The sequence below is a fragment of the Panulirus ornatus genome, chromosome 8, assembly GCF_036320965.1.
Source record: "Panulirus ornatus isolate Po-2019 chromosome 8, ASM3632096v1, whole genome shotgun sequence".
In the NCBI taxonomy this organism is placed as follows: Eukaryota; Metazoa; Arthropoda; class Malacostraca; order Decapoda; family Palinuridae; genus Panulirus; species Panulirus ornatus.
The window spans coordinates 2,314,220-2,341,671 of NC_092231.1; the positions used below are offsets into that span (position 1 = coordinate 2,314,220).

The 27,452-nt window shown below is 37.2% G+C and overlaps 2 protein-coding genes across 2 annotated transcripts in view; one reads left to right on the forward strand and one right to left on the reverse strand.

Moving 5' to 3' along the window:
* The first annotated feature begins 1,277 nt into the window (after nt 1–1,277).
* Nucleotides 1,278–7,831, forward strand: Srp9 (signal recognition particle 9). Its single transcript, XM_071663912.1, has 3 exons — nt 1,278–1,696; nt 4,691–4,759; nt 7,626–7,831. Exons 1-3 carry the CDS (start codon nt 1,625–1,627, stop codon nt 7,719–7,721), a joined length of 237 nt encoding a protein of 78 aa, XP_071520013.1. The 5' UTR covers nt 1,278–1,624; the 3' UTR covers nt 7,722–7,831.
* LOC139749727 (lon protease homolog 2, peroxisomal-like) overlaps nt 7,821–27,452 on the reverse strand; it is a 71,455-nt gene continuing 51,823 nt past the window's right edge. The window contains exons 8-19 of the mRNA XM_071663911.1: nt 26,987–27,166; nt 23,683–23,842; nt 21,998–22,092; nt 18,223–18,375; nt 15,781–15,873; nt 14,691–14,799; nt 14,221–14,325; nt 12,273–12,484; nt 11,914–12,126; nt 11,309–11,500; nt 11,026–11,136; nt 7,821–10,142 (exon numbers count right to left, since the gene is read on the reverse strand). Of these exons, the coding sequence (XP_071520012.1) occupies nt 10,017–10,142; nt 11,026–11,136; nt 11,309–11,500; nt 11,914–12,126; nt 12,273–12,484; nt 14,221–14,325; nt 14,691–14,799; nt 15,781–15,873; nt 18,223–18,375; nt 21,998–22,092; nt 23,683–23,842; nt 26,987–27,166 (1,749 nt within the window). The 3' untranslated portion in view covers nt 7,821–10,016. The remainder of the gene's footprint in view (nt 10,143–11,025; nt 11,137–11,308; nt 11,501–11,913; nt 12,127–12,272; nt 12,485–14,220; nt 14,326–14,690; nt 14,800–15,780; nt 15,874–18,222; nt 18,376–21,997; nt 22,093–23,682; nt 23,843–26,986; nt 27,167–27,452) is intronic.

Here is a 27,452-nt window from a genome sequence, read left to right on the forward strand (position 1 = left end):
GGATTTCGATCATATGAAACAATTGTGATGTGATTTTCACAATAATTGCAGTTGTATAGTGGTGCATGGATACATAACCTGAAATATTGTTTCATAAATTCAACACTCCTTATTTGAAGAAATTAATCAAAAGACATACGATATTCTTATACGTACAGATATTTATGGCTTATGCAGTATATAAGGATTTAGGTCGATAGATGTTAAATAGGGAAATATATCACATCAGATTAACTAGTCAAAATATTACAGTCCACTATACAATAAAGAAATCTAAGAGAATAGTACTGAAGTACACACCGTTATGGTCCTGTCTATCACCTTCAGGAATGGGTATCTGAAGATACTTAGGTCAGCTCTTGACATCTGTAGAAGGATCTACGAAGCGGCACTGCTATACTGTGTACCCTGGTAACTCAATGTCATGTCACAAGCAGTCACTGTCATGGATGATGATAGTGTAGTCAGCTTTGTCAAGATCCAATCTTTGATTCCCTTGGTGAACTGTGATTGTACAAATTCACGATTCCCAATTGTTATATTAGATTTTTTTGATGTTTTTAAAGTTGCAGTTTTTTTTCACACTGGCAGAAGATCAAAGCCTAAAGTAATATGGAGCGATGCAACAATACTTGAACCTACACACAAAGCTTACTTGTTGCAATCTGGGCGATGAATGCGGCAATACATCCTTGTTTAAAATGATACACTATCCCCAGTAAACCCCCCCCCCCAAAAAAAAAATATACATATATATATATATATATATATATATATATATATATATATATATATATATATATATATATATATATATATATTACTGAGTATATCTTGGAATATAATGGCCAATGATCTATTTGAGGGAATTAAACAAAGCACTCGTACTAATGGCTCACCACCTACTACTGTCTATTCCGTTCACGTAATTAACCAACTTAACAAATGATTTGTCTCCGTAATGCCGATTGCTGTACAGTTACTATATGTTCTGTTGTTCCACTATAAACGAGAACAATTTGTTTATTAATGCATTCATTTATTTTTGTAATGAACTTTAATAAGACAGCAAATAAAATGGACCAGTTCATCTATTCTCTCTACTACACTTCAAAAAATTTTCATGCCTTTTTATGCAGTCCTAATATATTTGGTTTTACATGTTGATTATGTTCAGATATATAGTTAATTGCTTGAAATTCAAGAGAATAACACAGAAGTACAGTAAAATGAAATTAGTAATTGATACATTAAATACGTTCGTACTGTGTAAAGTAGGGAGGGGGATCCCAACCACCGCCCTCACCCTGACCTGGCAGAGTTTCGTGTATTACTTTTGTCACCATAACCTGCAATACTTCCACGTTTTAACAATCTTTGAAAAGCTGTTGGCTTGATACCATTAATGTAGTGAAATTAAACACTCATGAAAGTATAAAGATTAAATGCACATTTTAAGAATTAACATTTGAAAAATTCTCAATCATGTTGTAAGGACGTGGAAGAATCAGGAAATATAATCCACAGAAGTAGTTCGAGGGGCTCCAGCTGACAGTAAACACATCCACTCACCAGTCTCGCACTGTATCCTGTCAACTCTTCATTGTATCGCCCTCCGTCCATTATGGTTTATTTAGAAGCTTTTGAAGACTTTGAGAAGGCGGCAGAACGCATATATCTTAATGCACCAATGAAGGTAATGAAGGTGGAATTGACGGCGGTTGGAAGTTGACCAAACCAGGATGGTTAAGGATAGTGAATAGGATACTACGGTCGCGGGGCTAAACATATGCTTTACATGTAGATAAATAGACATTTGTTAATTAGAAGAAAGTAGTAATGCAGATTTATATTGTCTAGTTTTAAGCTTATCGGTAAATTTTTTGAGGTAGGAAAGGTTTCTTCATTTATTTTCCATGGAGCTGAATTGTTCTCAGTATTTACTCACCATTAACCACCTTTGATAAACGAATATTGGCGAAGTATCAGGAGCACCTTGTCCATGTTGCTGCGGTAGACGTAGTATTCAATAATGAGGAGTGGGATGGGGCGTGAGGTAAAATATTAGTTTAGCTCCGAGTTACTATCATGTGATTTTGGGTGGTATAGTTTATTGTTGTAAAAAAAAATACAACGACAGTTGTAAAGAATGATTTAGTGCATTATATTAAACTATTAAAGATTGTGATATTGGGAAAAATATAAAAACACTTCAACCCTGTGAAAACTTAACCTGATCTCAGTTGTTGATATGTATAGAGGGAATGATTTGTTTTTTGGGGGAATTATTCAGTAAAGTCATGAATAAAGTACTATGGACAGCATGATGAGGGTTTTGCAAGTTTTGTAGGAAGTGGAATCTATTATGTTATTCCAACATCAGATTAAGCATTTCATATAGTTTTTAAAGATTACTCCTTGGTTTTACTATCCTTGGAAAAAATTATTATAGTAACAGGCACAGCCAATTTGGGTCACTTTGCAGCCTATAATTTGGATTATAGCTTTGTAACCTTCTCGTGTGATTTGGCACTTGCATAGAAAATATAGCGTCTATGAGAAAATAAGCATATTATAATTAAAGAATATTATATGGTTGTATTCTAAAAAATGGAAGCCAGCAGATGACAGGTATAGCCAGGACACCATTAGAAGTATTAGGAAGCCACCAATAAGGCAAACACAGAGGGAATTGTTCAACTCTTTTACTGTAGGGGTTATTGATATGTGGCTCATGCTTTACATTTGTTTACCTAAGGGGAAAATTCGAAGTTTAGGATATTTGATGAAAATGGACTTATTCTGGCTATATCTGTCTGCTTTGTAGAAAATGTTGAACTTCTATGTAAGAGACTTTAACTCTCATTCCCTCTTTGCTTTTTATAATATGAAATGCTTTATTGTAAAATATCAAGTAGAAACTAGTACTTACAAGTATATTTTGATATCCTGTATAGAATTAAGATTTCTTCATTTACAGTATTTTCATTGAATAAATCCATTAATTATACCACTGGATAAGGTGAAATGAAGTGCAGTGGCCCATCTTTATGTTATAATTGACATGTAGCTAGGGAGCAGAGTTAGTTCAAGATATAACTAGCATTGGAAACTTTTTTTTTTTTTTTTTTTGTCGCTGTCTCCCGCATTTGCGAGGTAGCGCAAGGAAACAGACGAAAGAAATGGCCCAACCCACCCCCATACACATGTATATACATACACGTCCACACACGCAAATATACATACCTACACAGCTTTCCATGGTTTACCCCAGACGCTTCACATGCCCCGATTCAATCCACTGACAGCACGTCAACCCCGGTATACCACATCGCTCCAATTCACTCTATTCCTTGCCCTCCTTTCACCCTCCTGCATGTTCAGGCCCCGATCACACAAAATCTTTTTCACTCCATCTTTCCACCTCCAATTTGGTCTCCCTCTTCTCCTCGTTCCCTCCACCTCCGACACATATATCCTCTTGGTCAATCTTTCCTCACTCATTCTCTCCATGTGCCCAAACCATTTCAAAACACCCTCTTCTGCTCTCTCAACCACGCTCTTTTTATTTCCACACATCTCTCTTACCCTTACGTTACTTACTCGATCAAACCACCTCACACCACACATTGTCCTCAAACATCTCATTTCCAGCACATCCATCCTCCTGCGCACAACTCTATCCATAGCCCACGCCTCGCAACCATACAACATTGTTGGAACCACTATTCCTTCAAACATACCCATTTTTGCTTTCCGAGTATATGTTCTCGACTTCCACACATTCTTCAAAGCTCACAGAATTTTCGCCCCCTCCCCCACCCTATGATCCACTTCCGCTTCCATGGTTCCATCCGCTGCCAGATCCACTCCCAGATATCTAAAACACTTCACTTCCTCCAGTTTTTCTCCATTCAAACTCACCTCCCAATTGACTTGACCCTCAACCCTACTGTACCTAATAACCTTGCTCTTATTCACATTTACTCTTAACTTTCTTCTTTCACACACTTTACCAAACTCAGTCACCAGCTTCTGCAGTTTCTCACATGAATCAGCCACCAGCGCTGTATCATCAGCGAACAACAACTGACTCACTTCCCAAGCTCTCTCATCCCCAACAGACTTCATACTTGCCCCTCTTTCCAAAACTCTTGCATTCACCTCCCTAACAACCCCATCCATAAACAAATTAAACAACCATGGAGACATCACACACCCCTGCCGCAAACCTACATTCACTGAGAACCAATCACTTTCCTCTCTTCCTACACGTTTTTAAATCATTAATTCTCCATGATGTGTAAAGGTCTTGTAACTTTTCCATTATATTTTTAAGAACTTTCAGTTATATTTCTACTTCAGTTATATTTCTTTAAAATGTAGTATTTTGAATAGCTTATAAATTTTATCATGTAGCTATAGGGTAATAATATTTTGCTTTCTGGGTCCCTTGATTTGTTATCCTTTGTTTTACAAAGATGGTGCAAGAATGCTGGCTTATTATAGTTTCTCATAATTCCTTGCTCGTATCATGTGCTTCTAAAAACAGTTATGACTAATCAAATGTACTCTCTTTTTTATCCCACTGACATATTTATCAGTTTTTGCACTGTGAAATAATTCTTTGCTTCACATCACAAAAAATAGGTTTATAAAATATAAATGAATGTACTTTTCTTTTGTGCAGACACGATGTGCAATGAAGTATAATCATAGCACGAGCTCCCTGAAGGTGAAGGTCACAGATAATATGGTGGTAAGTAGTCTCATGTAACAAGGTCCCCATTGATAAACCTGAATGAAACTTTCATTTGTGGAAACTTACTGTGTACTGAAAGATGGCCATAAAGATAACTGTATTGTGTATGTATATCATGCTGTATTGTTAGAGGAAGGGCTAGATAGAATGGCTGGTTGTTTTGGTGATGCATGTAGTTGCTAAAAATTTCTCCCCATCCAAACTTTACTCTAACCATCCATATTAAATAAATCTGTACATGAAAATAAAAAGCTAAATACACCCCAGCTTGGAATAACTGCAAAATTGTGGGTGTAAGGTGTGGGCAAAGTACTAGTTAGTAAGAGAGGTAGGTGAAAGGACATGTGGGTCGAGTTCAACCTCATTTGGAGGAGGGTAATTTATTTAATTTTTGTCTTCTGACTACAGTCTTTTCAAAACCACTGTACGTATCTAAGTAGCTTGTTTATTCAGTACATTTTGCAAGTATGAATGTGTCTGTGAAACAAAGTATTTGGATGGCATGCTATATAGATGACTACTTTCATTTCTTTCAAATTAAGCACTGGCACCACTACAGTATCCAATCAGAGACTGGCTACAAAAGTAGAATAAAACAAAGTTGAATGAGTATACAAAAGAGAAAATAAATAGTGAATGAAAAGTAACCAGAGAGCAGTTTAAGGAAAGGTGCATACATTAGTATTTGTAGTTGATGGGGAAGAGGGTCAGGTTTGTATGAAGACTATGCTGAGAGGGGCAGCTGATGGAATTTCTGATAATTTTTTCATAGACATTATGAAAGTCCATGGAGAGTTTAGGAAAAAGGAAATGATATTACTTTGATGCAGACATGGTGAAAGTAAGTGCTATTAAAAAAGTGGTGTGTGTGTAGATATATCAAAAGAAATTAAATTAAGTGCAGAATGACATAGGGTGAGAGCGAATGATACCTGGGAATTGCAAGGTATTGAGGGTTTTTCTTGAGGAACTTGACTAGACTACGTCTCTCTCTTTGTGGGACTCAACTTCCAGTGTTTTGAATCATGTATTTTAAGAGTTCATTGGTGGAGTTGTATATCAGTGGGAAGAATGTGAACAATTGCACCATCTGACCACTCAGTCAAGCTGACTTTGTGACTTGTCATCATGTGGTATAGGCAGAATTATAGTTTTTTTAATTGCTTTTTTCATTGTTTCTTTATTGCTTCATATTTTCTAAGGGTTAATTTGTTAAAATTTCGACTTTGATTTTTGTGTTTTGTAGTCATATGGAGAGAGGTACGAGTTTTGTTTTGGAAGCAATGCCCAAATGTGTTGCATGCAGGTGGGATGAGAACATACTAAAAAGGATAATGTTGGGAGGAATGAGAAAATTAAATTGCTAGTGAACCTGAAAAGGGAGTTGTATAGATAGTACCTGCATAAAGTAGAGTGATCGGGAGTAGTACAGTAGAAAGGGATAGGAGTGAAAAAGCAAGACATAAGAACTGAAAAAGGATGAGTGGTGGTTAGAAAAAATATCAAGGAACTTCAGAGTGAATAAGTAAATTTTGGAAGGAGGTGAATAGTGTGATGAGAACAACTGGACAGATAGCAGTGAGGAGAACAGATGGGTAAATGATAAGAGATAGAGATGTGACAAGGAGACAGAGTGAGTATTATAGGATTGCTGTGTGTGTCTGATAATAGGGAAGCATTTGTAATGTGTTTGATGCAAGGTGGTTTGTGGAGTGAGAGGGTCATAGCAAATGAGGTGATGAAAAGAGAGGAGGATGTGAAAACCTTGAGTAAAGTGGACCTTGTTCCAGCAATGGGAGTGGATGGAAATGCTGTTTAGTTTCTCATGAAAGGGGATGATGGTGTTGTTGATTGGTTTGTCGAGCACCTTTCCATAGATGTGGCCTAAGGACTGGTGAACTGCATGTATATTTGTCTTTTTGTACAGGCAAGGTGTAGAAAAAAGTGTTCAGATTATAAAATTCTGTGCTAAGTATACCATGTATTGTGTATGGGAGAGAGGTGATTGAGAGGATGGTGTTGTGCATAGAGCAGCTAAATGGGGAGTAGCAATGTGGTTTAGGAGAGTCTCCTTAGTGCTCTGGATAGCATTACAACCCATAAATATAACCCTGGGTTAAACTAGGGTATTTGGCATATGGTTTCAGGAGGTAGATGCTTTTGTACCTCTTGTGGGTAGAGCACACAACAAATGTCATTACATTACAGATGTTGTGGAAATGCTGGCAGTTTGAGGATTGATTGATTATGCTTACTTCATTCCTTCTATACTCAGACTATGAAACTCTTTCTCCTGTCAAATTCCTGTATCTAACCTATGCAGCGGCATATCTACCATAACAGGAAGATCGGACTGCATTGTTTATTTTTCCGTAATTGGCCTATCCTTGATGTGGGTTCTAGTTCCAAAGACTGTTTTTAGGTTTTTTATGAATGGCAGTTTTCCAGTTAATTTTGATATTTTATGCTGCTAAAATCCAAGGCTGTTGATACAGCCCACACTCTTAATCAGTCACAATTTTATGGAAGGATGGGTTCTTTATTCATGACAGCTGAAGCACATACTACTATGAAAACTTTAGCAGAGAGTGAAGATAGTTGTTTTGTTAGCTAGCATTGTCGATCACTGTGGGGTTAATTATGCATGCAGTACTACTGTGAAAAATTCAGCAGAAAGGGAAGATATAGGTTGTTTTATTAGCTAGCACTGCTGATCACCATATGGATAATTATGTAATGGCATTTTTGTGTTTGTAAAAAAAATGAATTTAAGGGCTGGGATAATTGACTTAAAGCTAGAACAGATAGTGATGGATGTGGCAAAAGTAAGTAATTAGGTAATAAATGGTTTTATTCTTTTCAGTGTGTCCAGTACAAGACTGATAGCCAACAAGAACTTAAGAAGCTGGAAAAGTTGATTAGCAACTTAATGAAACATATGGCCTCAGCAGAAAGATAACTTCACTTTTTTCCATAATGAATCTTTGCACTTTGTGGTTATTGGTCTTTCTCATACAGCATTTGTAGTTCAGTCTTTCTAGGTTAATAAATTTCAAAGTATCCTATGCATTTATTGTTTTACTTATTCTTATGAATCCCGTTTGAATATTAAAGAATATATAAGGTTGATTTAGAATAACCCAGTTTGTCACATCACTTGTTGTATGTTGTGAAAATAAGTAGCTAATCTATTATTACAAGTCATTAAACCTACTGATACAAGTATGACTTGATTCATTCTTTCCAGACAATTAGTTTGAAAAATATAAAATTAACTTCATTAGCAAAGTATGGATAAATTCCTTAATTTTTAAATATTTCCTATATTCCTATGGTAAGTGAAAGTAATAAAATGGATCATGACTGGTATTCAATAATACTGCCAAGTTGAAGACTCAATGCTTAACTTTTTTAATAGTCCTAGTTTTTCATTTACTTACCTTCCTACCCCTGGAATCCCTTTTATCCCTATGTGGCTCCTGCAGCACTCTGGGAGATAGCCATGGCCACCCGTCAGGACCACAAGTCACAAAGTGTTGCGCGTGCATTTACGTGCAGAAAGTGCACAGCAACTGAATAGTCAGTGCACAGTATTTTCTTTGTGGTAATTGCATTGTGGGCATGAGAATTCTTGGGATATCTTGAAGTACAGTATTTATTGTATTGGGTCATGTCCAGAGTGAAAGTGGGACAATGTGACTTGTGTTTCTCTGGGGAGTCTGTTACTAATGGGTGCATGTCCAGTGGGGTGGAGTTTAAGTCAGAGTTGGGAGGTCAGTCTGCTTAGTGCTTACTGGGTTATTTCAGTATGTAGGTATTTTGTGGGTGTTATAATTGTTGGGGGTTGGGGATCTGCATGTAGAGGTAATATTTTTATTTCTACTTGGGGGATGATGGTTAATCATATAGTGGTCTGGGTGTTGATAGAACCGAGTGCTGAGCATGCTGAGGTGGGACTGTACTGGGAGGATATTTGAGTCATTGTTAGGATGTTGAGTGTTAGTAGTTGCTAGTTTGTCAATTACTAACTACTAAAGATAACTCTGACGACTCTTTTCTTGAATAAGCAAAGAGAAGAAACAGACTACATAAGTTCCATTTCATAAACACAAACACTTAAAATATTTGCAAAATGTGAGAAATGCATTACTGAAAGTCAGAGTCTTTTGATGACTGAGCCTCCTTAGAAATGTACTGCCTGGTTTGGGTTTTATCGAAGAAATACTGAGGTTTTACTCTACACTTTCACTTTGTAGGGGCTGAACATCTATAAAAATTATAATACTCTTAAAAAATATCTACAAGAAAGTATCATTACCTGAGTTGTAGTCACTAAATAGTACTCTGCTGCTATGGCAAAATATTATTGATTACTGCAGTATATGATTGTTTTGCTATAAGTGGTCTACAATGAAGACCAATCCAAATCTTGGTTCTGGTAGTACTAAGAATAGTAAAATAACTATCAGCAGTTATATGAATGAAGTATTTTAACCTAACTAAATAAAAGAGATATTTATTTGTTAAACTAATGTTCTTAAAAAAAAGGAATGTATATAATGTTTAAAACTTTCTGAAATATCCACCAAATTATTTACATGAAATTTTTTACCTAATTAAAGATATCCCTGTAACAGTTACATTTAGTATTTTTTAGCCCTTTTGAGTGAGTAGATTTATAAAAAAGGCATCTCCCACATACAGCATATTACTGAAGTATCTGAAATACTAAATTTTCTTTTTTATTGCATTTAAACAGTATATAGACAATTAAACCTTGCCTTGCTCCTAAGAGCTTTTATTCTTCTTGCACCAGTGCCATTTAATCTGGGTGTTTATCCAGCCATCCCAGGACATGAGCCTCCCCATGACAATTCCCTGTATCTAAAGATTGACTATTTCTGTAATATCACATTCACTTGATGTATTGATGTGGTATCTGTCTGATCTCAACATCTTAAAATGCAATCTTGTTTCTTTATACTGTGTTGCAAGGTGGGGCATTGGTATGGGTAGCAGAAGATGCCTTTTCACAAAAGTTCACTTTAAGAAACTTGATATTTTGGCATCCTATTTTGAACTGGTTTGACTAGCGTTTACACACATTCCTGTTCAATAGTGGAAATGTAATCTTTTGAAACAAGGGCAAGAAAATTTGGCCCACAACTGGGACAAGTTTTGTCCATACCAAGTGGCTGCAAATGTTGCAATGATAGTCCAAAAACTGTTAAAAAAAGTGATGTAGATAAATTCCTTACAGTTTGCTAGGCAATGGTTTTGTGGTTCCATCACTCTGAGCGAAAATATCTGGAAAACCTTCATCAAAAGCTGCCTGAAGCACTTCCTCAACTGTGTTCACGAGCACCACTTCAACCTCATTCTGAAGGGATGAAATTTTAATGCTATAGGAAATACTGGTTAGTATTAAACTAGAATATCATAGAACATGATAATTTTGATAGTTCCTAAATATATCACGGTAATATTTCATTATGAACATAAAGTTCTCAATTTACTGATTTACATATTTGCCATTGCCCACATAGGTGACTGTTCAAGAAAAAAGTCTCCAAACACTTAACTTCAATATAAGCATCTTAAAGGAAAAATATCTAAAATTTCATTGCCATATAATTCAATGACCAACTCCCCTCCTGTTCTGAAACAATTCTCTTTGCATGAAACCACCCTGTCAATTACCACTCTCTTGCACACATTTACCAGTATACTTGAAAGACTTTTACCTCTATAATTTGAACATTCAATTTTGTCCTCTAAGCCTTTATTCAAGGGCATTATTCATGCACTGTGCCAGTCCTCAGGAACCTCACCTTAGGCTACACATAAAGAGAAAGAAAAACTAAAAGAAAACTCACCCCAAGGACCAGAAGGACTTCAAGCAATTATCCTAAAAATATGTACATCATTTTAGAGATTTATATCCTCTCCATCTTCAGTATGTTCTATCAAGCTTCAAATTCCATTCCCTCTTCCAATTTCTCACTGCTATTGCAGTTCACAGTTAACTTGGTCAAACTTAGTCTCCTAAAGTTTATTTCTTTATACTTGATCACCGTTTCCCATGTCTGTGAGGCTCATTCATGAAATCTATTCTAATTTCCAAACTTCTGTGACAAAAACCTTCAGGTCTCCGACTCACACACTGATCACCATGCTTGGACATGACTCTTTTCAAGTTACATAAGATATTCAATAAGCAAAAGTTTTTAAAGAACAAGGAAACATTAAATAATAGAGCTTACCAGAACTGAGTTGGGAATATCTGTAAGGTCTTTCTTATTAGGTGCTGGTATAATAACTGTAGTTAGTCCTGCTTGGTGGGCAGCCATTAACTTTTCCTTAATTCCACCAACCTGAAAGTTTCTCATAAAATTATTAGATCTGCAAATGACTAAAGAAGATCCACATATCTTCTCAACATTCTTTCAATGAAAAGCAAATTTGTAACATGAGTAATTACAACATAATACACAAAAAAAAAAGGAATATCATATGTAGAGGCATGTGAGATCTACACCAACTCACTGGTAAAACGATGCCGTTAAGAGTAATTTCTCCAGTCATTGCTACATCAGAACGAACACATCGGTTGGTAAGAAGTGATACCAACACAGTAAGTATAGTAACTCCTGCTGAAGGGCCATCCTTGCTGATGGCTCCAGCTGGGAAGTGCATATGAATTTCTTCATCTTTCATGAAGTCCTTTTCTAACTGTAACTGTACAGGAAATGTATAATCATATAACTTTCCTATTACTGTGGTCAATCTAAAATAATTGTTTGCATATGACTCATGGCAATTCTGAAAATTTAAAAAGATATCAACATGAATGGATGTCACACTTCTACAAAAATGAGCCTTAAATTATAATACTATCATATGATTTACTTAAATAGCATAGAAAGAGTGCTCTTCTGACTAATCCAGAAGTTGATCATGAGATATCCTGTCTCCATTCTTTCTTTTGGAAAGTGATAATACATGAAGGGAGGAGTTCGAGCAAATCCCTTTCTTGATTGCCTTTTAATGCTTGCTAAAGAATGTGGGTAAAATTCTTTCTCCACTTTTCCCAGGATAAGCAATTATTGTCTGTCTAAATTTCAACCACACATCAAACATATTACCCTTACCATAAAAGAATGTTGTCTGACCCAAGAGAGGGCAATCTTAGCTGACTCTTGCATAACAGAACCCAGCTGACCAGTAAGAGTAAGGCCAGAATCTCCTGCAGTACGTGATGCTTCCACTACCATCACCTCTCCACCTAGAGGGGTCCAAGCTAGACCAACTGCCACTCCAGGAACGCTAACACGTCCTGCCAATCCACTTTGGAATATTGGAGGCTGTATGAAAGAGGTACAACTATTATAACTACAATTACTGTCAAGTTTAGGACCTAGTTTATACATTCAGCATTTGAACAATTATGCAAATAAACTACAATGAAATCTATCTGAATTGGCTAATGTACTCACTAGAAATAACTCACCCCTAATATATCATGAATCATCTTTTCATCAATAATTATGGGTAGTTCCATGTGTTCCCGCAGCTGAGACAGATTTATCAAAGGGTGATGTGGCACTTGCTCCATTTCCTCTTCTTGAGGTTCTACATGATGTTTTTCATCATCCTGCTCCTCCCCTCCCTGGTTATGGTCCTCGGCTTCTGCTACCATTACCTCTGAAGTCTTTGTTTCATCTAAGCAATAACAGTGAAATTGCATACAGAATATTCACATAATATACCCAAAATTGTGAAATTGAAAATAAATTCAATTGGTATACTTTTGCTAGGCATGGGCTACGGATAAGGTTGCACATAGGATGGTGGATTTGTTGGAAATTAAATGCCCGAGGACATTGAAGTGGTTTGATCAACTAGTGATGAAAGGGTGAGAGAGATGTGTGGTAAAAAAATACAAGTATGGTTGAGAAAGCAGAAGAACGTGATGAAATGGTCTGGACATAAGGAGAGAATGAGTGAGCTGAGGTTGACAAAGAGGATATATGTGTCAGAAGTAGAGGGAACAAGGAGAACAGGGAGACCAAATTGGTCATGGAGTGAAAATATTTTGAGTGATCAGGGTCTGAACATGCAAGAGGGTGAAAGGCGTGCCCAGAATAGAGTGAAATGGAATGATGTTGTATACTGTGGTTGACATGCTGTCAATGGACTTAACTAGGGCATGTGAAGTGTCCAGGATAAACCATGAAAAGGTCTATGGAGCCTGGTTGTCAATAGGGAGCTGTAGTTTTGGTGCACTACACACAACAGCTAGAGAATAGATTTGAATGGATGAGGCCTTTCTTCTGTTCCTGGCGTTACTTCACTAACAAGAGAAACGGTGATCAAGTACGAATAAAAAGATACCTTTCCCCTCAGTTATGAATCAAATTGTACCATCATCTTCATGTTATGGTTAGCTCCATGTGCTCTCCAGATGAACTGTATCTATCAGATGATATCAAATTCTCAAGTAGAAAAGTAGGAAAACATTTTTGAGAAAAAATAATGTATACAAGGTGACTTTGACAGAATAAATGAAAATCATAGTTGGTATAAAATAAGGTGAAGCAAGAAGATTACTGGAGACAGTTTAGCAAAAAGTTTTCAAAGGAATACATGGAAAATTAAAAGGCAAGAGAATGTGTTCTACTTTCCTAAAAATCTATCATCATCAGTCCATCGATCCATCCTCAGTTTCATGGGGTGGATCAGACACATACATATACGGCCTCCAAACATAGACTTACACCCATCCTCAATCCAAGTTTATTGAGACAGAGTGATACATGAACTTCAACTCTTATAAATTGCTTCTTCCTTTCTCACTTTGTACAATAGTCTGATTCCTTGTGACTAATACCTCGATTCACATCACCTCCAAGAGATAAATATTTCAATTTTATCCTATCTTCAATCATTCCTCAATTATTAATCTCTGAAACATCACATGCCTTAATCAACCCTCTGACTGCATCTATCCATTTCTTCTGTGGCCTGTCTTTAAGATCTGGAAGATACAGGAGAAAACTCCAAAACTGTCCTAGGCTTTTTAATTTTTTAATACTGAAATATGGTTATCAATTGATAATGAAATACCAAAATACTTAAAAGTTTTGTGTTACATGTACACCACCAGTTTCCTGAAGCCATATTGTGCCTCCCTTATCTGATGTTCTGTGCATGCTACAATCCTTTGGTCACCACTCTCCCTTACAAATTACCTGGTCTACTCAACAAATCATACCTCAGTAATCTGAACATTCACTTTTGTTCTCCTTGCCTTTAAACAGTAGTACTACATAGGTGCTGTGCCAATTCTCAGGCACCTCACCTTGAACTATGCATAAATACAGAAATGAACATTACCATGTACTGTAGCTTAAATATGTAAAACTTTTTGCAGTCAATAAATGCACTCATCACTTTACCATGATCAGGTCTTGTTTCAGCCACCTGGACAGCAACAGCTCGGCACAGTGCCCCAATCTTCCGTTCTAGTGTTCTCACACCTGCTTCTCGGGTATACTCTCCAACTAAGAGGAGAAACACTAGTGTCAGCTGCAACAACAGCTTGATGAAAGGAAAAAAGAATTCTTATACATATATAAAGCAAATTTTTATTGAACACCCATTCTGAATATTCCACACTAGCAGTGCACTTATATGCATCAAATGTACATGAAAGTAATAAAAAATCTTCAAAACAAATGAAAAAATGTAAAGAACTTAAAGGCTGCAATACATCTTAAACTAAGACAAGCATCCTGAAATAAGATATCAAGGATATCAGTAAAGATATTTCTTGTAATATAGTCCACAAACATTAAAACAACAGTTTAGCTATCCAACATCAACAATCTACACAAAATTGATTTTTAAATAAGATGATATTACTTACTAACTGTTGCAATAGATTCTTTGGAAAGACTAAGTATATCACTGGTGAGGCCATGTTCCAAAAGCTGTTTGGGAAGGAGGTGCAGTTGACCAATCATCACCTTTTCTTCCTACACAACAGAGAAAAGCAATCAACTGAGTTAGTACAAATTATGAAATATCCCTTTTCTTCAAAACAGGATTAGACCAGTCAGCAAAATGAGAGCCCTACCGTCTATGGGACTAATAAGGTAACATTCTAATTATAATCTGTGGGTAAACCTCCATTTGCCCTTTAGGTCAGGGTCACTTTCTATTTTCCTTGAATGGATGGTTAGGAGGATAAAGAAGAGAAGAGTCATAAATATTATAATGGAGACACACGATCAATACAGAATGCAAAGATACATGATGCATGTTATAAATGTGAAAGTAGCTTGCTGACCGTATTTCTGGTGCCTTATCTATACATTCCTTTAGTGGGGTTGTGTAATTACCTTTTTGCACAGCAAGGAAAAGTTCTACACTCACTGGAGCCCCATTTCTAGAACTTTCTCTTCTTCCATATGACTTTTAAACTTCTGAATTTTGTTTGATTTCCAAATTTCATCACTTTGGTTATTTTCATTCTATCTTTCTAAAAATTTGTCACTGTCAACATTAACAAAATGACTTAGAGACTTGAAGGCTGTAAACAAGTCTCTTTTTTTCTTCTTCGATCATCCATGGTGGGTTAATTTAGGACCTCTAACTTCTACCTCTACCTTACCTCTGTGTTGCCCTCCCCTGGACTTTATTAGATCTTTACATGTCTTTAAGTGTGGTAACCATACCTGAGATAAAGATTCTAGGTCTAATTCAAGTTGCAAATAACCTACTCCACACTCAAAAATAAGGCTCTTACTTTTTCACTCTGCACAGTATGTTAATTATCAACTTATCAAGCAGACTAATATTTCATTTATACCACCTTTATATACTAAATACTCTCACTGTATCTAATTTCTGATAAATTCTTTAGCATCTTCATCTGATATATCCCTTTCACTTCCAGCAAATTTTGTAAATCTTCTTGATCAATCTATCATCTGCTATAATCAGTATATTCTCACCTGCGTATATCCTGGAACATGAATGATCTCCATACGATCAAGTAAAGGCATTGGTACCGTGGAGAGAGAATTGGCCGTGGCAACAAAGAGAACCTGTAAACAGAAAGTGAAAACCTGAGGGCAGTGTTCTAAAATAATTTTAATGTGGAAAACACTAAAAACTAAATCAAATGAAAAAACAATTAAAAGATTTCCAAGAAGATCTGAAAACAATACATCTCTTGTAAACCCTGTACGTTATCCTGGGGATGCGGGAGAAAATGCTAAATATGTATTTCTTGCAAGTCATAGAAGGCTACTACAAAGGGCAGGAGAAGAGGTATGGAGACCCTTCCTACCTGTAATATTACTTTTGAAATGAATGAATAACAAAGAGGAGAAAGAGCCAGGTGAGGATTGTGCCTCTATAAATCAGTCATCGCTCCATCATGCCATTTAATGAGGAAAATGGCTAACACATACAAAAAGGAAGAAAGATTCCTAGGTGTTGGTGACAAATATCGTTATATACAGAAGCAGAGACTTCAGTCTTAAAAAATTCTGATAGGTATATTATAACTCAAGTAAAGACAAATGTATGCTTCATCCAATCAATGCAGGTGAAAAAGAAGATAACCAGAAAAACAAATCAATCTCCTTCTGAAGCATTAATCAGACGAAGAATCTTGCATTCAAGCTATATCAAATTCTACTTAAGAACTAAGAGAAATAATATTCTTAATGACAATGGTACAAGAACAAATTAATAAAATCAAATTATTCTTTAGAGATTCTTATCAGATTGAAATAGTGTAAAACATGTATTTAGGGAAGAAAATATTACACAGCAGTAAGTAGAGAAGATAATAAACAGAAAAAAAGAAAGTTCTCATCAGTTAAGTTTTATTTTCAATTTTTTTTTTTTTTTTTTTGCTTTGTCGCTGTCTCCCGCGTTTGTGAGGTAGCGCAAGGAAACAGACAAAAGAAAATGGCCCAACCCACCCCCATACACATGTATATACATATGTCCACACATGCAAATATACATACCTACACAGCTTTCCATGGTTTACCCCAGACGCTTCACATGCCTTGATTCAATCCACTGACAGCACGTCAGCCCCGGTATACCACATCGCTCCAATTCACTCTATTCCTTGCCCTCCTTTCACCCTCCTGCATGTTCAGGCCCCGATCACACAAAATCTTTTTCACTCCATCTTTCCACCTCCAATTTGGTCTCTTACTTTTCCTCATTCCCTCCACCTCCGACACATATATCCTCTTGGTCAATCTTTCCTCACTCATTCTCTCCATGTGCCCAAACCATTTCAAAACACCCTCTTCTGCTCTCTCAACCACGCTCTTTTCATTTCCACACATCTCTCTTACCCTTACGTTACTTACTCGATCAAACCACCTCACACCATACATTGTCCTCAAACATCTCATTTCCAGCACATCCATCCTCCTGCGCACAACTCTATCCATAGCCCACGCCTCGCAACCATACAACATTGTTGGAACCACTATTCCTTCAAACATACCCATTTTTGCTTTCTGAGATAATGTTCTCGACTTCCACACATTCTTCAAGGCTCCCAGAATTTTCGCCCCCTCCCCCACCCTATGATCCACTTCCGCTTCCATGGTTCCATCCGCTGCCAGATCCACTCCCAGATATCTAAAACACTTTACTCCCTCCAGTTTTTCTCCATTCAAACTTACCTCCCAATTGACTTGACCCTCAACCCTACTGTACCTAATAACCTTGCTCTTATTCACATTTACTCTTAACTTTCTTCTTTCACACACTTTACCAAACTCAGTCACCAGCTTCTGCAGTTTCTCACATGAATCAGCCACCAGCGCTGTATCATCAGCGAACAACAACTGACTCACTTCCCAAGCTCTCTCATCCACAACAGACTTCATACTTGCCCCTCTCTCCAAAACTCTTGCATTTATCTCCCTAACCACCCTATCCATAAACAAATTAAACAATCAAATCTTACGCCAAAGCTTACATTCAGTAATTCATATCACTTTCCTTAAGTATTCAGTCTTCTTAATTTTATTACTTCACCTTCTCAGGGGAATCTCAATTCTTGTAACATTATTTCTAGCATTGAAAAAACAGAATCAATATGTAGAATTAGTCATTAAAGTTCTAAGCACTTTTACTGGATCTTCATCACCAACTGAAAAGGAAAGTAAAGCAACTGAAATGTTCTGGAGATGATTCTGATCTAAATGTCTAAAGTGGTATATGAAATATATAATAAAGAAAAAATACAGTTTTAACAAATAATAATCATAAGTGTACAGCCCAATAATCATGAATTATGCATGGATACTGTTACTGATCCTGCAAGAAACTTATAATATTGTACACAAAAACAATAGTTACTGATCCTGCAAGAAACTTCTTATAATATTGTACACAAAGACAATACACCTTACCTGTGAGAGGTCAAATGGGAGGTTGAGGTATGTGTCTGTGAAAGTGGAATTCTGTTCAGGATCAAGAACCTCAAGCAAGGCAGCTCCTGGGTCTCCATGGATGCCAGATCCAAGTTTATCAATTTCATCCAAAAGCATCACTGGATTTTTTACCTGTACAAGTCAGATATTTAGAACAGTTATGGATGGGAAGCTTTTATATAAAACTTATTTCAATTCATCAATTTACCATAGGAAGCTTTTATGTACAAAAACTTATTTCTTCAATCCATCAATTTACCAGTCATTAACCTTAGAGCTTATGGGTACATATACCACTTTCTTGGTTACATAAATGTCCTAGTATAAAATCAAAATGAATACAACGTCCTTCACTGGGCATATGCAACCAAGAAAAAGACCATAAAGACTTGCTACTACTTCAATCCTAATGCCATAAAGACTTGCTACTACTTCAATCCTAATGCCATAAAGACTTGCTACCACTTCAATCCTAATATGTTCATAAAAGAGAATCAACTAAAGAAGGACAAGCAGAAAAAATATCTAAAATCTGATGAGTGATAACAAGGAATAATGAAAAAAATGGGTTTTCATGTATGACAATAAAGCATTTTTTGTTGGTCATTATTAGTCAATACTAGAAGAAACCTGAATACGAGAGAAAAAATGTATATTTCATCATACAACCACAGAACCTGTCAATGTCTCAATAAGAAAGTGTTAGACCTCCTGTAGTACAAGAATATGATGGAAAACAGATATGTGCATCAGTAAGACAATTTGCCGACTATTAATCTTATATCTAGTCATTTTTATCATATAATCGAAGGACCTCTTTCATAAGGGGTTTCTGGGGCTTTACCCCTACGACCCCTTATCCAGGGGATCCTGTAGCTTTGAGGCTAAGGTACACTCAGTAGCAAGGACAGGATGGACTTCTTTGAAGCAAAGAGTTCTTTGATAAGTCTCTACTCTATTTCATCAATTAACAACGATACAGCTTCTCCAAAGGTCACTCTTCACTCGTGGTGTAAAACTCAAGCAGGAGGAATCCATTAACATAACTCATGTCTGGTTGGCTGGTTATTTGGTCTTAAATGCTATTTGACTACCAGGCTTATCAAGGACATCAATGTCAAGGTATAACTACTAATCAGAAAAATGCATAAAACTTTTTCATGTTCAAGATAATTCTAACATCATACATACTCCCATTGCCAATATGTCACTAGCCTTAAGTCTTGGTCCTATATTTATCATGAAGAATATTACCGAGAACCAACCATGAATTGAATGATTATTTATGATAATACATCTTTATGCAACTTAGAACACTACTAACTGAACTAAATTTCCTACAGTACATATGCACTGGCCTCCCTAATCGTAAAAAAAGTACATAGGTTTAGAGAGTTCAAGGGATGCGGCTCTATGAGCAGAGAATCTTCTCTTTGAACGTCACTGGCAAGTAAGTACAAGAAATGGGGATCCATGAGAGTAAAATTCTCAAACCATACAAATATATAAATAAACATAAACACACACACACACACACGTTTAAAATTCCCTCCATACGCAGTACAAATAAGTAATTACTTGACAGAGAAGCCTTCTGCACATGGATGGAGGTCATCACTGGAGTACTGCTGGATTCTGTTCTGGGTCTAAGTCTCTACCTGAATATGTTTGTAGAAGATGCATAGGTCATGGGGAAAACGAAAAATGAGCAGAACTGTATTAACCTACAAGGGGACCGAAACAGACTCCACAGTTGATGTGGTACATGGCTGATGAAATTCGTCAGGAAATGTGGAGTACTGAGGATTGGTCAGAGTGAGAAAAGGCCCCAATATCATTATCATCTATTAAGAAATGAGCTTCAGGATTCTGTGTGTGAGAGAGACTTGGGATGTTGACATCATCTCTAACCTGCTACCAAAGTCTCACAACAGGAGAATAGTAAAGGACACAAACTGTCTAATGGTATATGGATAAGGAAATATTTTACAAGCTGTTCATATCCTACATCAGGCCAAAACTAAAATATGCTTTCAAGTTTGGTCACAAGACCTAAAGAAGCATAAAGAGGTCATAAAGAAGGTCCAGAGGAGGGCAGCAAAGATGGTACCAGAATTACAAGGAAAGGTTAAAAGCTTTAAATTTGCTAACTATGGAAGAGAGAAAAATGGGGGTTGACCTAATCACAACCTTTAGTTTTTAAAACAGACTGATGATGCAGACAATGAAGTTCTTAGAAAGTTGTAGGGGCAGGATAACCAAAGACATAAATAATTAAGCAAGAAACTTGTTAAAAAAGATGAGGAAATATTTCATTTGTTAAAGAGTAGTAGATAAATGGAATGAAAGGAGAGATGATATGGTTAATGTAGACAACATACATTAAGAAGTTGTATGATGGCAAAGAATGGTCAAGAAATGGGGCCTCTTAAGTGTAAAACACACAGAACATTACAACCATGTTATCAAAAATAGGTAATTACAGGAAAAAGAGTGAAGCTTTAAATCTGCCCACCTTGGTAGAGAGAAGAGCGAGTGTGAAGTGATCACAACCTGAAGTTTGTAAAACAGATCAATGATGCAGACAGTACAAAGTTCTTCAAAAGAGATAGGGACAGGACAACCAGGGGGAATAACATGAAATTATGCAAGACACTTGTTAAAAAGGACATAAGCAAGTACTCTATAGTATAAAAGTGCTGGCTGAATGGAATAAAATGATAAAAGACAAGGTTAAAGTAGACAGCATAAAAAATTTAAGAAGCTGTATGATAATGGACAAATAGGAAATTATGATAAAGTAATTATAAATACACATACTGAGTAGTGGGTGAATGGAACAAAGTGAAAGAGAATATTGCACGTGCAGGCAGCAAACATAAGCGTAAGAAGTTGTATGATAGCACAAATGTTCAAGAAATGGGGCCCAATGAGCGTAAAACTTTACAATACCAACAGGTAATTACAATCATGAAAACACCTGTAGGTTGCAGGCAGGTGGTTAATGAAAAACTTGACTATGCCAGTTTGGCATTCATCAAATTCTTATATGGGAAACCCTTAAGAGCTCTTTTCTTGCAAAACCCTTGCTGGTACACAATTTCATGCCTGTTGTCCATTTCTGTTGCAGCAGGAAGATAATATTCTGGATAAGGCTTGAGGTAATCTGCATAATTATACAAAGTTATGCTTGTTTAAAGTGTCTGAGTAGTTCAAGAACAAGAATAGACACTTTTTCACCTCCAAAGGAATATAGTTTTTGAAACTGCTGACATCAAATTCAATAGACACAGAGGGAATAAGGAGGCAACACAAGAAGTCTGGTTTAGAGCTGCATGTATTCAGTGAATTCACTGAAAGGCTGCACATTTGTTGGTGGACCTTTTAGCCATTCATTTCTACCACTGAAGATGGACCTTATACAGACCACAGGGTATGTGTCAATGGGATTTCTGGACATACAATAGTTCTTGGTCACTATGTCTCAACAAGTAATTCTTATGCAAAAAGTAAGCTATTTCTGATTCAGAGAGAAAAAAGTTCAAGTATGGGCTAACAGACTCATAAAGGATGGAAGAGTAAAAATGTTTAATCTTAAAGCAAATTTATGTATAAAGAATGAAGGCACTCTTAGGCTGCTAATATAACTGTAAAAAATGGGCAAAGTGTGAACTATGAATGCTTTCTCCACAAGCTATACATATAAGAAGAATCAGAAACTCATAATATAATCAACAATCTTAGCAATAAATACCTTAACATTTCTCAAGCCTTGGATGACCCTGCCTGGCATAGCACCAATATAAGTTCGACGATGACCACGTATATCATGCTGGTCACTTACTCCTCCTGTGAAGTTTTTAGATTATTGAGTTTATCAACAGGGTTTGATTCATCAGGTGTTAGAGCATTCTAATAAGACTTATGACTGCTTCTTGTAACTGAACTATTTCAACTGAAATAAGGAAAGAGAGAAAGTGTTCCCTTAGCTTTATATCCAAAACATGAGATCTGTAATCATCTTAAACCACATACTTGCAATACTGTAACAGAAGTGATTTCTTTCAATGTTGCTTCCTCCTTTAGCTACAAACAAACAGCAGCTTAGTCACCCTTGGATCCATAGACTACCAAGATTTAAGTGTTTTCTTCTAGTGATCACTGCAGCTTAATAGCTGGTCTGTAGGACTATCTGTTTATCTAAAATGACACGTCATTCAATAGTTGAAATATTCTCTTTTTAACTTATGACTTGAATTACATTTTTCTGTTCTGCTCCTGTAATCCAACAGTGTCCATTTACTACGGTAATTCTTGCCCTCTTTCACATTTTATTCTTACTTTGGTGAACACCTGCATATCTACCTATCACCCTTCACTTTATTGTGCATAAAAGTGCAAGCAGAATTGCTTCTTAACAAAAGGGTAGGGGTACTGAGCTTTATATGCTCCATTTCAAAGAGCTGTCAATGTTTGTGATCTGTTCTATGCAATGTGTGGTGTCAGTAAATGGGATGTTGAGGTGTACTGTATAAGTGTCATGAGCTTCCTCTTTGTCTGTGTCCTCTATATCTTAAGGCTTTGTAGTTATTGAAGGGGTTGGGAGGATCTGAGTGCAAGTGCAGATTCTTGGGTGAAGGCTATGAATACGTTGTGCTCTTGTAGGATGTTAAGTGCTTTGTATATCTATTTTTGAATTCATAGGTGTTCTTAAACAGTAAGGCATTTAGTATGTGAACAGGGTTCTGTAGAGGAGCATTGCTAGTTTGTGCAAGGTGAGAGTTATGCATTTTGTGACACTGCTTGTTTATTGTTTGCAAAAATGTTAATATATTGGAGGGTGCTTTGGGTGTTTTTGTCTAAGTGGCTGTTGCATATCCACAGCTGTGAGTAGTCTTTTATAGAGAGGGTAATGCGCAATGGAGGTACTATCACTGAAAGCAGCTGCTATATCTGACAAACTAATGCTTTCTGGTGACTGAAGTTTAGCATTTTTGGCAAGTGTACTTTAAGGTCCAGTGTCAGAGTAAATGTCATTGGCTTGCATAAACAGTTGGGGGATGATGATACATAAAATCTAGGGGCTCCTCTCTACACTGCTGCAGCTGTTTGTCCCACTGATGTTAAACATCTATCCACAAAAATGGTGCTATCACTTGCATGCAGGGTCCGTCAAAACACATTCACTTAGATACTGGAATGTGAACAGTAGCATACCATAAGATAAGTGTATTAAAAAGTTTTTCATGACACGTGACCCTCCATACATAACGTACGAATGTACACATAAAAATGATTAAAATATTTTTGTGACATTCAAAATAACCATTTACCATATTATAAATGCAAAATGGAGCTTTCAACCATGCCACTGACAGTCTAAGGTAATCCATGTTACTACAATTTTTTTCATGTCTTTATATCTTAAAAAGGTCTTACCTAAAGACATACGATGGTATGGTCTGCCAAGTGTTGTTGCAATTGATTTGGCAATGCTTGTTTTGCCAACTCCAGGAGGACCAACAAAGCACAAGATTGGTCCTTTTAGATCACCACGAAGTTGTCTCACAGCTAGATACTCCAACACTCTACGTTTCACCTGAAAAAATGAGTAAGGTATTGTATCATAGCTGTTTAACTCTCAGAGCTGTAAGAGGAAATTGTTTACAATAAACAAATTATGATATACCAGCAAAGCTGACATGGAGTGTGTACAACGGTTCCAGGCACCACTTTGTTCCTCAGTCAGGACGGTAGCACCATCCTGGGTAGCTGTTGTCAACAACTTATTATCTAATTGGTTGCTCCAAGGGTAGGGGATGGGATAATCCTTAAGTTAGCTCGGGTATTGGGAGGGGCCAATACACTACCAACTGAGCCCTCCCTCTCACTGATGGCAGATTCATACAATAAAGTGTAGTCACAGGAGTATGCCTTAAATTTGCAGGGGTCATGGGAGGGGCCATTACTCTGCTACCTAAGCCCTCCCTCTTGCTGGCAGCAGTCACACACACACACACACACACACACACACACATGCCCAAACCTCAATGTAATACATTTCACCTACTCTTCCACTTCACAATTCGTTCCCTTTGCATTCCCTGCCATACCACATCTCTCATACATCCCCTCATTTCTTTCTTCATTCCATCCAGTAATACCACATGCTTCTCTCAATTAGCTCATTTCCACAGCCTGGATTCTTGACCTGTGTGAATCATTCCATGTCTATGTTTTGGCTGCATAGGCCAGGGTTGGGAGGATTATGCAGTCCCTTAATCCTTTCTTTACTTACATACCAACACCTCCACCCTTTATTATTCTCTTAAGGGACCCAATGTCTCTTTTACTCTGTACTGCTCTCTCCTTTATCTCTCCTTCCTTATCACCAAACTTACCCAAGAGAGTTGTCCTAAATACTTAAACTATCTTACCTCCTCCAGTCTTTCTCCCCCTATATCTATAACATGGTTCAGTACGCTTTCTTCTTTCACTCTTTAGGATTTTGCAAAATCTGTACTTTCACACTGTTTTCTTTCAAACATTACTTTACTTTCATTTGCATTTACCTTCTATAACCTAGGCTTGAACACACACATACACACACACACATCTTTTGCAAATCCTCTTCAATGTCAGCAGTATCATCAACAAACAGGCGTTTCACTAGCCATCATACCTTACAACCACACTTCATCTCTGCACACCCTTTCCCAAATATTGCTTTCATCTCTCTAATAACTCCCTCCACATGTATGTTTAAAAGCCATGGTGACATCACACAGCCCTGCCTTAGTGACATTACACAGCCCTGCCTTAGCTAGTGGTGAGGCCCTAAATGCTACAGTGGCCACCCCCTTGAGGGAGTTCCCAAAGGGAACAGGTGCCAGAGATACAGACAGATAGGTTGGTAACATCACGCAACCTTGACAATGACTCATCTTCACCTGGAACCACTCACCCTCCTCCCTTCCTACTCACATACATCCCTTACTCTCCTAACAAAATCTCCTCACTGCATCTAGTAGCTTTTAATCCTCAACAGATATGTGGAACACCTTCCAAAAGGCATCTCCATTAACCCTATCGTGTGCTCTCTCCATATCTGTAAATGCCACATACAAAGCCCTCTATGGCACTATCAAAATGCTACATACAAAGCCCTCTATAGCACTATCAGATTCCATATTTGTGTGGTTATGCCTCGAGTGAAAAGTCATCTTCGGCAAGACTGTATTATTGGGGTACAATCTTGTCAAAGAAATCAATCTAATGGAGTTCATCCTTTCCCTTAGTATCTATCAGACATATTTTTTCAAAGGAGGTAACAGGGTCACAAATCTCAACCAATGAAGCCACATAATTCCTCCCCATTTTAAGGCTCTGTGCATGCCACCACCCTCTCAATCACCACTCTCCCATACAACTTACCAGGTATGATAAACACACCAATACATCTGTAATTTGAACATTTACTTTTATCCCCATCATCGCTATGTAATGTATAAAGGATTTCTGCCAGTCCTCAGGAATCTCATCTTGGGCCATACATATACTGAAAGTCCTCACAAACCTCTCAACAACAATGCCACCTTTTTTGAGAAATTCAACTGCAATCTCATCCACTCCTGCTGCTCTGCCATACTTCATTTCACACAAGGATTTCAAGGCTGCTCTTCTATTCACCAAACCATTCATGATGACTCTCACTCAGCATACATCCTTGAACATCCACTGTTATATTACATAAAATATTCAAGTCCTTCAAAAAATCCTAACTCCATCTCCCCTTCACCTCTTCTTCGCCTGTTACTACTTCTTCATCTCCTTTCACTGATTTTCCTATTTTTTCTCTTCACACTATTCACTTCCATCCAAAACATTTTCTTATTCACCCTAAAGTTTGCTGGTGTTCTCTCACCCCATCTCTCATATGCCCTCTTTTTCTCATCAAAATCTAGAATAAATCAATACTTTAATAACATCAAAATGTATGGTTGCGAGGCGTGGGCTATGGATAGAGTTGTGCGCAGGAGGATGGATGTGCTGGAAATGAGATGTTTGAGGACAATGTGTGGTGTGAGGTGGTTTGATCGAGTGAGTAACGTAAGGGTAAGAGAGATGTGTGGAAATAAAAAGAGCGTGGTTGAGAGAGCAGAAGAGGGTGTTTTGAAGTGGTTTGGGCACATGGAGAGAATGAGTGAGGAAAGATTGACCAAGAGGATATATGTGTCGGAGGTGGAGGGAACGAGGAGAAGAGGGAGACCAAATTGGAGGTGGAAAGATGGAGTGAAAAAGATTTTGTGTGATCGGGGCCTGAACATGCAGGAGGGTGAAAGGAGGGCAAGGAATAGAGTGAATTGGAGCGATGTGGTATACCGGGGTTGACGTGCTGTCAGTGGATTGAATCAGGGCATGTGAAGCGTCTGGGGTAAACCATGGAAAGCTGTGTAGGTATGTATATTTGCGTGTGTGGACGTATGTATATACATGTGTGTGTGGGGGGGGGGGGGTTGGGCCATTTCTTTCGTCTGTTTCCTTGCGCTACCTCGCAAACGCGGGAGACAGCGACAAAGTATAATAATATAATAATAATAATAACATCAAAACAATCAGCAGCAGGATTTTGCAGACTGGAGTGGGGTTCTGTAACTGGTTTTGAAAGTAGCATGTTGTATAACTTTCTTCATATATGACATTAAGTGGTACACTACAGAGCAAAGCAGTAAACTTAACATACCTTTTCTAGTCCATAATGATCAGCATCCAAGTCTGCTCGAGCTTTGCTTATGTTACAAGTTTCTTTAACAGACTTGGACCAGGGAAGTTCGACTAGTAGCTCAAGATAATTCCTAGTCATGGAATATTCTGGAATGTGTGGGGCCATTTGCTTGAAGCGACCAAGCTCCTTCAATGCTACCTGTGTTGAAAGTGTTATGTTCACATTTAATGCGAAAACAGTTTTACTTCTATTCTTATCATAAAACTCAGGATCTAAATTTAACGAGGCTTATATGAGTAATTAACTACATATTTCAATCAACTGGAAAGATAGTTTTTTTCTTTAAGCTGCCCTAATGGAAGCACTGAAGAAGAGATGCTGGCTGGTACCTTCATTCCTTTTTGTTTTATCAGCTTCATTTCTTAACAAGGAAAGCATTAGGTTTAATAATCTTATCATTATAGTATTCAGCAAACAACAGTAA